A 12,453-nucleotide genomic window follows, 5' to 3' on the forward strand; every position below is an offset into this window, starting at 1 on the left:
TTGTTCACCTCTCCAGATGGACCGTGCACTCTCCAGTTTGCAATTTGGTTCCTAGGGTCCAAATAACCCTAGCAACCATGCACTGATTGGAATAAGAGACTGAAATATGAATAGGAGAGGGCCTGAGTAGAAGAATGAGTAATAAAAACTAACAGTAACAATAAATATGTAGCCCAAATACCTTTTTTTCTATGGGGTCAGTGACCCCCATTTAAAAGCTAGAAAGAGTCAGAAGAAGAAGGCAAATAATTCAAAAACCAAAAATAATTGATAAGTGCCTTAGAATTAGCCATTCTGTAACATACTAAATGTTAGCTTAAAGATGAACCACCTCTTTAAGCTCAAGGATTCCCACCATGACAGGATATTACACTCAATTGGTCTCAGAGTCTAAAGGTACAATTATTTATGTATGTATGTATGTATGTATGTATGTATGTATGTATGTATGTATGTCTGTATATTTTTATTTGTAAAGTGCTTCCCGAGGGCAAAGCACTGTACAGCAGAACAATAAATTAGTACTAACAAACAAGGGGTTACTGGAATAAAAAGAAACAATAGGTGCATTATTAGAAATACAATTCACATAAATATAAAAAATATAGTTACAATACAGATTAAGGGCTCAGTGTCAAGGAAACAAAAGGCTAGAGGACCCTACCCCATAGGCCTTACAGTCTACATGGGAGGGTAACATACAGACAATTCAGAGGGGTATTAAGGTGCTGTGGGTTACAGTTTGTTACACTGTTATATAAGTGCCAGTTCAGGTGTTATCCAGGTGCTCCCAGAGGTAGTCTTTGAGTTTTGTTTTAAAAACACTGAAGGAGGATTCTCTGCGGAGAGATTCAGGAATGGCATTCCAAATATAAGGAGTCGCAAGAGAGAAGGGTTTGATACGGGAAACAGCAGTAGTAGTGGGGGGTACAACCAAGCGGTTGCTCTGAGAGGAGCGGAGGTTTCGGGCAGGAACATATAGAGAAACAAGAGATGAGATGTAGTTAGGTGCAGAGGACTGAAAACGTACCTAACGCGTTTTGCTGTTGTTATGGTCAGCTTCCTCAGAGGTATGGGGTACGCTTTGGACCCAGGAGAGGCACCACAGGGAGAGTCCAAAAGAATCGGCAGGACCGCCCCAAGGGAGCACACTCAAACTTTGTGGGACTGAATGCGTATTACCCAAGAGGGTAAATGTGAGTGTATTTTTTACTTGTTTTTAATTATGTTTTAATAAAAGCGGTATTACACTATCCTCGGTTCCTATTTCTAATCCGGAGTCTGGCAGGAGTGGTGAATTGGAGGAGGGATCGGAAAGAATTCTTTTGATATGCACAACGCCACAGTAGTGGTTTGTAAGTAGGCATTTTATACATAGTGTGGAGGCGCTTCACTATCGGATTGCACCTTTTTTATACAAGGAAGGTTACCTCTTGTTTTTATATTCACTTGGATCCATTTTTTCTCTTTTTCGAACCAATAGCTGCCCAAAAAAAAAAAAAGGGGAGCACACCTCTGAGAAATCTTTTTTGTATACGCACAGGGTGATATTCCCTTTAATTGAACGTATTACGCTATGCTTGTTTCTAATTTCTGTTGCCACAGGCGCTGATCTCCTTATATACATCCCCTAGGGGATACATATATACATGCTCTGGACTTTCATTTACAGCTAAGGGACTGTGAAGGGATCGGCAAGGAATACCTAAGAGACTGACATTTTTTACCGAGTTGCATGTGTAAGCAATATATGTTTTAGGTGGAAAGATGATAAGTTCAGTTTTTTCAATTTATGCAACTGTACTGTGATCAAGTGCAATAAAAGTAACTGTACTGTAATCAAGTGGCTAATTGCTTCTTTCCCTCACAAAGCAGCAGTTCTTTCCTGATTATGGCTCATGTGAGTGCCACAGAGCTTTCAGGGTGAACCATTGCAGTCAAAATGGCCTTTATCACCTGTCAGCTCTGTCCCACTGAAAATAATGGGTAACACTGTTTGAAAGCTCTCAGCTTATCACTGGAAGAGTTTTTCCCAAAGAGAAGCAATGAAGGATGTAAAACTGGCCATACATATGAAGATCTGCTCGTTTGGCAAGGTCGTAAAATGAGCAGATCTCTCCCCGATATACCCACCTTGTGTCATAATACGATTGTATCATAAGGAGGAGGAAACGGGCAATGTGGACCTCGATCCGCCAGGATTTTTAAGCCCCTCCGATGAACATCTGGCTGACTTTTGGCTAGATATCGATCTGGGAAGCCTGTTGGGAGGGCCCCGTACACTGCAGACTTAAGGTGGCCATAGACTTAACAATTACGATCTTTCTTGGAAAAGATCTTTCCAAGAAAGATCGTTAGTTTCAATACACACGTGTAGAGCTGAATCGGCAGATATACAGGTAGATATACGGGAAGAAACAATAGAATTCTCTCTGTATCTGACGATTCAGCACTAACAATGGGCGATGTTTGGGTCCCTTCAAAGGCACCCGATCAAAATTTTCCGTCCAGCCCGATCGACGAGCCGACCGATATCCAAGTCTTCTGCCGATATCAGTCGGCTCTTTTTCCACCATACACGCAACGAATATCGGACGAAAATTCATTTCGTACAATATTATCTGTGTGTCTATGGCCACCTTTAATCTGTCTGTAAATGGGGGCCTTCAGTCTGGCCTTGATCTCCCTGAAAGCATCACTTTGCAATATGCCTTGGCTGGGATTCTAGTTATCTTTGTAACAACATTATTAAAGTGGTCAGTGATCGTTTCTGTGAAACCCACTGTTTACATTACTGCTTGATATTGAGTCATTAACAGTAATTAGGGGAGACAACAAGACTATAAAATTTAGCAAGACAAATTAATCACAGGGGGGTCCAAGCAACTTGGTACCTCACAGTGGTTTATGTTTCATTGTCCTTTAGGGTAAGGCCACACGAGGAGATTCTGTTGCCTGGCGACTAATCGCCTCATCTTTTGAGCGACTATCTCCCCGAACTGCCTCAGCGTTTTTCCCCATAGGCTAGAATGAAAAAGTCGCCTGTGCTAATGCACACACGGCGATGCGTTTTCAATAGTCGCCCAAAGTTGCCTCAGTGAGGCAACTTCGGGCGACTATAGAAAACTCTTCGCTGCGAGCTATTCGCTCAAAAGACAAGGCGATTAGTCGCCCGGCGACAAAAACCCCCCCGAATCTCCTCGTGTGGACTAGCCCTTAAATCCAACAGATGTGACATTTAGGACTTCCAGTTACTGCTGCTGCATTTTAAAGGTGAAAAAACACTAATTTTGTAGACAATTATAAGTAATATATGGTGTTGCTTTTACATGGTGCTAAAAATTAATATTATCTTTAAAAATAGCCCCTTTATTGGAGCTCCTTATAGATGTTCTCTGGTCCCTGTCTGTTTCAAATGAGGGGTAGGCATGTCCTAACGGTCCCTGCCAGAAGCACAGTAGGAGGGGGACAGCCAATCACAGCCCTGCAGTCACACAAGCACAGACAGGCTTCAGTTCCCTATCAGGTCCTGCAGTGCAGTGAGCTGAGAGCCGCCAGCTCCTCTGCACAACCTGGGAATTCAGGGAGTAGGAAGTGGAAGAGAAGGGAGGGATAATTAGGGGTTTGCAGAAATATTCAATAAATCAGCCTAAAACTACTTTTGTAAGCACAATTCTTCTATATCTAAATGAGTATAATGCACTGGTACATTCTTATTTTTTACAAATATATTACATGTATGATGGTGCTCTATATGGGATTAAAGCCAAATCATGACACATAAAACCAGTATTAATATAAGAATCACAGAATTTTTTAAAGGGGTGGTTCACCTTCAAACAACTAGTTGTTTTCAGATAGATCACCAGAATTAACGACTTTTTCCAATGACTCTATTTTCTGTGTGACCATTTTTCTAATATTGAAGTGTAAAGTGTAATTTTTCACCTTTGCCAACCCTATAAACTGTTCTAAATAGATACATTTAGTTGATACATTTCTTATCTTTGTCCCTGCTGAGCAGAATCTCTGGGTTTCATTACAGGCAGCTGTTAGAACTGATACAATATTTGCTAATACTCCAGAGATGCTGCTGAGAAATGTATCAACTAAATGTTGCAAAATTGTAACAGTTCAGAATCTGCACCTGAATTACTGAGCTGCCAGAGACAACAACAGTCAACTTTAAACTTAGATTTTAGGAAAAACAGTAAAAAATAAATAATGTAAAGTGAAAAAAGTCTTAATTTCTGGGGAACAATCTGAAAACAACCGAATTGAAAAAAGTGTTTGGAAGGTGAACGGCTCGGCTCCTTTAATGAAAATGGCAAAATAGGAAGTAAAGATAAACCATCAATTTTACATACCCTGATTTTACGTTTTCCCACATTTTGCACTATTTTTTTGTGGTCCCATTAATTTAATGCATTTCAGTTGGTGTTTTTCCATGATTTTACATCATTTTGCCATGGTTGTGTCTATAAATAGTCAAGTCCAATAAGTCTGTACCTCGTACTGTCGTGCACCAGTCACTTACCCCCATATGCAATAAAAGGCACTAAGTTTGCCTTGTGGCAGTAACCCATAACAACCAGTTGCTTTTAAACAGGTGACATGTAAATTCTACCTGCTGACTGGTTGCTATGGGTTACTGTTCCCAAGCAAACTTAGTGTATTTTACTACATAACCCCATAGTGCTTTAAAGGGCACCATCATAACTAAAATCATTTCCTAAGTAAATACACTATGTGAAAGTTCAATAAATCCTATTTTTAAAACAGTTATTATTGTTTGTGTAATGTAAATGATCAGCTCACTATACCTTCTGCAAGATCTCCCCTATCTCCACTGCAGTTCTAGCTGAGGCAGGCATCTTGGATTTCACTGGCTCCTCCTACCTATATCTTCCCAGCCAACTGCAGCTCTGAAATCTCATACATGGTCAGTTGAAATTGCTTGTTGCTTATCAACCCTTCTAAGCTATTTTCAAATCAGCCAAACCTGTTAGCTGCTGTTCAGTAGTGCTGCCACCTGCTGGAAGTTAGTGTGTGCCCTTCATTTGCATAATAACATCACCAGCAGGGGACAAGATAGGGAAATCTCCTGATACTTCTAGTGGAGGAGTTTACTAAAACAAGGCATTCTGGGTAGAATACTCAAAGCAGTGTTACAATCTGAGCATGCCCCTGAAATTTGCATGTTATAGTCTCAGTATGGCCTCCCTCAGTGAAAGAACCCATTTGACAAAGTAAGGGATTGTTTAAAACCTGCAGTTTTTTTCAAAAAACTATATATGTAGTTTGATTAACCGTGTTTAGCTTGTACTGGTCAGATTGTTAATATGCGTTTGATTTTGGCTGTGATAGGTGCCCTTTAAGTTGTGCATGTGACTGTCAGAGATCTTGCACTTGCCCCCTCCCCACCCCAATTTAATATTAATGCTGCAATGCTTAAAGGAGAACTCAAGCCTAACTAAAGAAGTAGCTAGAAATGTTGTACATTATGTTTTGCGCTTCTGTACCAGCCCAAAGCAACCACAGCCCTTTAGCAGTAAAGATCTGTGTCTCCAAAGATGCTCCAGTAGCTACCCATCTTATTTTCTGCTGATTCACTGCACATGCTCTTTGCTGCTGTCACTTACTGAGCTTAGGGACCCACTCACAATATAAGTACACATAGACAGAATACACAATATAAATGTCACAATATAAGGCTGATTAGTAATTAATACAGATCATTTCTACATGGCAGCACAGAAACCAGTGCAATTAGCATCAATATTTAATAATCAGCCCTGTAGCATCAGCTTATATTACAGGCCAACCTCATTTTCTGCTGGATAATTTGCAACGACCCCTAAGCTTAGCTTCTCAACAGCTGCTCAGAGCCCAATGAGCATGTGAGTGTCGCAGACACTTTCCAAGATGGTGACCCCCTGTGACAAGTTTGAAGTCCTGGATCATTGCTGCTATTGAGATGCTGAAACTTTAGGCTGGTGCAATAAGTTCAGTATATAAAATATGGCATTTTAGCCATATTCATTTTTAGGGTTTAGTTCTCCTTTAAAGCTTGTCATTAATGCAGTAAATATTGTGATTCAAAGTACAACTCCCCTGTTTTATCCTTTGAGTATGATTTGACACATTTCTCTGATTTTACATTTTCACAGATTTTACACCATATTTTCCTGGTCACCTCAAAACCGTAAAAATGTGGGTTCTACTGTAACCTTTAAACTAGTGGCAAAGTTTCAACATCAACATAAGAATTTACATTGATTTCCAGATTTTACTTACGGTTTTATGGTTCACTTCTGTTGAGATGAGGCGTAAAAGGCAGTTTAGGAGTCTCTGCTTGTGGCACGTGGCGTGGGCCGAACCATCCGGATTGGAGGGTGCCAACCATTCATACTCTAGCTGTAATTTGCCTGGCTTGCCCAGCATGAGGTAGACCTCGGCTAGTGTCAGATTTTCAGAAGTCCGTTGGTTCCAGCCCTCCTGGCGTAGCTGCTCAATTAGTTGATTAGCACTTTCTTGGGAGGGCTTGGGGGCATTACACTGCTCCTTCTCCTGAGAGTCTGTGCCTGACATTTCTGTAGTGCAATTATCAGGTGGCCCACCAGTTGTAGTCTGTGATTCTGTTTGCCGTTGACCAGGGGAAACTTCCATAGTGCTTGAATTAAGAGTTTCGGGAGATGTAGGAGAGATGTCAGGGGCTTTGTCTGTGCAATCGTTTTCCTCTGGTATAATAAGGTCCTGGCAGGACTTTAGGTAACGGGGAAAAGGGTCAAGCAGTGATAGCTCCTCTACATCAGGCTGCCTGCTGCCAGACCCTTCATAAGGTGCATCTGCAGGAGAGTCTACATGCTCTGGAGGGGAATCATCAGGGGTCTTTGGACTGAGGGAAACACCTGTAGACACTACATTCTCTACAGAGCCATCCTCAATCACTTGTGTCCTATCAGGCTGGGCATCAGCCCCACCGTTTACTTTGTTGCCCTTATTACTATCTGCCCCCCCTTTCAGACACTTTAGCTGCACCCTGGCTGTCCCCTGTCCAGTTTGGATGCCCAGAATCTGAGCAGGAGGCAGCAAATGAGTGTCTTTAATACTCTGTTTGCACTTTCCTGTCTCTTGCCAATGAACTGTGCAGTAGGCCTTGGAATGGACCACTCTGGCCACACCAGGCAAGGAAGATAACTGTGCTGCCTCTGTGGGAAAGAGGAACAATTCGTCTTCTGACTCCTGGGGTCCCAACTCTTTAAGTTGATGATCCTCCAGAGTTTTACGCTAAGAGATGAGCAGTCAAGGAAGCAAACTGTATCAACTGATCTAAACAAACATACATCCATTATACACATAGAATAATCAATGAACAACAGAAATTGATTATCTGTGATTCTTGATTTGTCACGGCTGTTAACTACAAATGCAAGGCATTATGGGAGTAAGAATCTTGGCTAGAGGAGAGATGAAGGCTATACTGTTTTCAATGATACTTGCTCTGTTAGGCAACAAATGTATTATTATTGCTACTTTTTATTACTCATCTTTTTATTCAGGCACTCTCCTATTCATATTGCAGTCTCTTATTCAAATCAATACCTGGTTGCTATAGTAATTTGGACCCTAGCAACCAGACTGTTGAAAATGCAAACTGGAGAGCTGCTCAATAAAAAGCTACGGGGGTTATGCAATAAAAGGCCCTAAGTTTGCTCAGGAGCAGTAACCCAAAGCAACCAATCAGCAGGAAGCACTTACTGGTCACCTGTTTAAAAGCAAATACCTTATTAGTTGCTATGTGTTACTGCTCCTGGGCAAACTTAGTGCCTTTTATTACATATGGGGGTTTATAACTAAAAAAAACACAAATAATGAAAAATGAAAACCAATTGCAAACTGACTGCATTATCCTAAAAGTTAATTTAAAGGCGAACAACCCCTTTAATTAATGTCAAATAGAAAAACTGCTTAGAATATTTTCAGTTAGGGATGCACCAAATCCACTATTTTTGGATTTGGCCAAATCCCCAAATCCATATTGGAAGATTCAGCCGAATACCGAACCCTAATTTGCATATGCAATTTTTTCCCACTTTTTCCTTTCCCACCCATAATTTGCAAATGCAAATTAGGGGCAGGAAAGGAAAAAGTGGGAAAAAATTGGCTTGCTTCCTTGTTTTGTAACAAAAAGTCACGTGAAATCCCACCCTCCCCACAATTTGCATATGCAAATTAGGATTCGGTTCGGCCAGGCCGAATTCGAATCCTGCTCAAAAAGGCAGAATCTTGGCCGAATCCCGAACCGAATCCTGCATTCGGTGCATCCCTATTTTCAGTATGAATTTATTTTTTTTATTATTTGGGTGGTTACCCTATAAACACAGCCTGCATACCAACAGCTCTCGCTAAGTCTCAGTGACCGTAATTGTTATGTGTAATAAAAATATAGTGCATGTTTTTTTCTGCTGTGATTCATATTTTAATTACAGTCCGTCATTGCATTTATGAAGTGTATAATACCTAGCTCAATAGAATTTCAAAATCAGGAACATGTTTATGTTAAAACTCTCATCATTTTCCCGATTACTGAAACTCCCACACTGACTCTACGAACGTCTGTGTCACCGTAAAAAACATTTTCTGTAATGGACAGCTTGGACCAAGGAGAAAGGGATTTTTGGTAGCCAAACTAGCAATTGCATGATATGTGGCCATATGTAAACATGGGGTGAGTGAACATACCTGTACCAGCTTTTCAAAGAATGCTGGAGTGTTTAGTGATCCCCAAACAGTAGCTCGCGACATGTTGCTCACCAACCCTTGGATGTTGCTCTCAGTGGCCTCAAACAGGTGCTTATTTTTGAATTCCTGGTTTTTAGGCAAGTTTTGGTTGTATAAAAACCAGGTGTACTGCCAAATAGAGCCTCTTGTAGACTGCCAGTCCACATAGGGGCTACCAAATAGCCAATCACAGCTCTTTTTGTCATCTACGGGAACTTTTTCATGCTTGTGTTGCTCCCAAACTCTTTTTGCATTTGAATGTGGCTCACAGGTAAAAAAAGGTTAGGGACCCCTGCTCTACTGCATCTATTTTGCAGCACATCATATTACAATAATTTTAGGACCTCCAAAACAATGTGAGAAAGTTCAGTCTTGTGCCAGGATTGGAATTTTACACAGGGCAAGATCATAACAGCAGATACATTTATGATCTCCCTTCCTTTTAAGACAGGTAAGGAGTGGGCAACAATTGATATTTTAAGCAAGAAAGGATACAATTTGGACCTCTTTAAGGGCCCACTTCTGCTTGAGGAACTCTATGAGGCTGGAGACCTTTCTATGCAGTTCCACAATCATCCTGGGGAGAGAGGACATTTAAAAAAGGGATGAAGGAGGAAACGGAGGACAGATGTATAAAATCGGTGTCAAAAACAGGATTAGATCCTTAAAGTGAAACAAAAGTAGAGCATAAAGATACAGCAAAGATAAGAAAAACTTTAGTTTGTCGATTCTCAAACCTGAGACGTGGATTCTGTGCCAGGCTCTGCACTCGAGCCCAGGCTTGGTTGTTCCGAGGCTGAAGTTCTACAGAAACTTTAAGAGGCAATCGAACAGGTTTCTGGTCTTCTTCGTCACTTAAACCTAGAAGGAAAAGACAATATTCATGAACTATCAAACGTTATACTACTTGTTTCAAATACAGAAACAGGTTTCGTGTTACTTTCTGTTTAGAATATAGGGATATAAGCTTAAGGAGCTTTAGCTCCACTTTTGGCCTCTTTTACCCTTCTCCAGTACTACTCTGTCACCACAACTTAAATCAACAACCATGTCAACCTAAAGTAATGTTGGTGGCTTTTAGCTAGATACTAAGTTTAAGATGATCTAAATTTCATAGGCCACACGGACAGAATGTTGCAAAGAATCAACTCAAAATACCTGTTTTGCCATCGGGGTCACAGAGTTTCTTCAGCGCTCTACACATTGGGGCCTTGATCCGCAGATTCCTTCCTTTGTACCTCACTGTGGTTACTCTGTGGGTTTGAGCAATAAAAACTGTGAAAGACTACTACAAGAAGGCACCTGTAATCCACTGTAAGTGCTGCTTTATATATTTAGTTTGAAGGTGAGCAACTAAAATCGATCCCTGCGGCTGTACTAGAGAGACCTGGTTATCTTGTGACACAGGGAGAGTTACTGTGCTCAGATAACATTAGGGTACACCTAACCAACTGAATATCCTAAGTAGGGATGCGTCAAATCCACTATTTTATGATTCGTCAGAATCCGGAATCCTTTGTGAAAGATACAGCCAAATACTGAACGGAACCCTAATTTGCATATAAAGCGAGCTCGCAATGTTTGTGTGTGCAAAAGCCATGCAATTTTTTGGATACGGATTAAGTTCTGCCAGGCACTTGGATTGTAATCCTGCTGAAAAAGGCTGAATCTTGGCCAAATCCCAAACCGAATTCTGGATTTGGTGCATTCCTAATCCTAAATGTAGGGCACAGTAACAAACAGTGCTTCTAGGTAGGGACAGCTCTTAGACGTTTATCAGTTAGCAATGTCCTCATTCAGACCAGACTTTTAGCTCAAACAATATTTAAAGGAATTTTCAGTGTTTAGCTTCACCTTAAAGGAACAGTTCAGTGTGAAAATAAAAACTGGGTAAATAGATAGGCTGTGCAAAATAAAAAATGTTTCTAATATAGTTAGTTAGACAAAATTTTAATGTATAAAGGCTGGAGTGACTGGATGTCTAACATAATTGCCAGAACACTACTTCCTGCTTTTCAGCTCTCTTGGTTTACACTGACTGGTTACCCTGGTTACCAGGCAGTAACCAATCAGAGACTTGAGGGGAGGTACATGGGTCATATCTGTTGCTTTACAATCTGAGCTGAATTCTGAGGATCAATTGCAAACTCACTGAACAGAAATGTACCATGTGGCCCCCCTTCAAGTCGCTGACTAACTATAACTTATATAGCTGAAAAGCAGGAAGTAGTGTTCAGGCTATTATGTTTGACATCCAGTCACACCAGCCTTTATACATTACATTTTTGCCAAACTAACTATATTAGAAACATTTTTTTGCACAGCCTATCTATTTACACAGTTTTTATTTTCACACTGAACTGTTCCTTTAAGGTGAAGCTACTCGGTGATTATATCCAAGGGTGAATCAACAAGACAGCTGTCCTCTTTGGCCATGGAACGTTCATTTAAGCAACTTGTATGTTCCTTCTCAGTGGCACTTGCAAATTCTCGATAAGATAAAGCAAAAGTGATTGGCAACCCACAATGCAGGATATTGGTGTTAGTTGCACAAGTTACTTTGACAATAATAAATCAGTGTATGAGGAGGGCTAAAATAACTCACCCTAACTGTATTAGCTCATTCAACTTTGTTGCATTCTTATCATCCATACCTATGAAGCAAGAGAAGAAGACATCAACAACTACTTAATATTCAAACATTAATCATATATTTTAATTAATAGCATAGAATATTTGGATCATGGACAGTTTCTATTACTGCAGTGACACACGGGGCCTCTTTACCGATCATAATCTTACATTAAATAAACACAAAAAGTGGTGAGCCTACTGAATTAATTTCAATAAATACAAGGCACAGCATACAGAGAAGCACTTCAGACTGGTTGATCAAGAATAGAAGAGACAACGCTTATACAGTGTGAGACAGCAAATAAATTACTTACACCCTCCAATCTTCTTACGGAGCTCCCCATAACAGATCAGCCCATACAGTTCCTGTGAGGACTTCTTCAGGCCACGAGAGAACACTGTGCACAAAACATGAGAGAGTTAACACACAACTGTAAAGAAAAGTGGCCATAATATTGGAAAGCGTAGAGCAGCGAGGATGGAATGAAACAATAGATTCTGGGAAATAAAACAGGAGTGAAGGGATGCAATGAAAGTACAAAAGGATGGAAGGATAAAAAAAAAAAGATGAGAGAAAGGGAAACAGAGATTTAGCATCCAGCAAATGAGACAGAATGTTAAAGCTCCATCTGGAGGCCACAGGTTGATCAGTCTTGGACTAAAAGGTACATCTCAGAACAAATTAAAAATGTGTGTTATAAACAAAGCTGACTACAACTTCAATTAATAGATTTCTAAAAAGAATATGTTATGTGTGCAAGTTACAAACATGGGTGCCAGCGGAAACTCCTGTTAATGAAGATAGCAGCCTATAATTTCCCAGCAAAACTTGCCAGTCAGTGTGATATTATAGACCTTAAAGGAGAAGTAAACCCTAAGAATGAATATGGTTAAAAATTACATATTTTACATATTGGAGTTAGTGCATAAGCTTATAGTTTCAGTTTCTCAATAGCAGCAATGATCTTCAAACTTGTCACAGGGGGTCAGTGGGCTCTGAGCAGCTGTTGAGAAGCTAAGTTTAGGGGTCGTCAC

The 12,453-nt window shown here is 40.4% G+C and overlaps 1 protein-coding gene across 4 annotated transcripts in view; it reads right to left on the reverse strand.

Moving 5' to 3' along the window:
- Nucleotides 1–12,453, reverse strand: part of cramp1.L (cramped chromatin regulator homolog 1 L homeolog) — a 47,033-nt gene that overhangs the window by 16,066 nt on the left and 18,514 nt on the right. For all 4 annotated transcript variants that reach the window (XM_041576914.1, XM_041576913.1, XM_041576912.1 and 1 more), the window contains 6 exons: nucleotides 11,733–11,816; nucleotides 11,390–11,438; nucleotides 9,943–10,037; nucleotides 9,522–9,645; nucleotides 9,280–9,361; nucleotides 6,298–7,290 (listed from right to left, as the gene is read on the reverse strand). In XM_041576914.1, the coding sequence (XP_041432848.1) occupies nucleotides 6,298–7,290; nucleotides 9,280–9,361; nucleotides 9,522–9,645; nucleotides 9,943–10,037; nucleotides 11,390–11,438; nucleotides 11,733–11,816 (1,427 nt within the window). The remainder of the gene's footprint in view (nucleotides 1–6,297; nucleotides 7,291–9,279; nucleotides 9,362–9,521; nucleotides 9,646–9,942; nucleotides 10,038–11,389; nucleotides 11,439–11,732; nucleotides 11,817–12,453) is intronic.

This window comes from Xenopus laevis, chromosome 9_10L, assembly GCF_017654675.1.
Source record: "Xenopus laevis strain J_2021 chromosome 9_10L, Xenopus_laevis_v10.1, whole genome shotgun sequence".
Taxonomy (NCBI): domain Eukaryota; kingdom Metazoa; phylum Chordata; class Amphibia; order Anura; family Pipidae; genus Xenopus; species Xenopus laevis.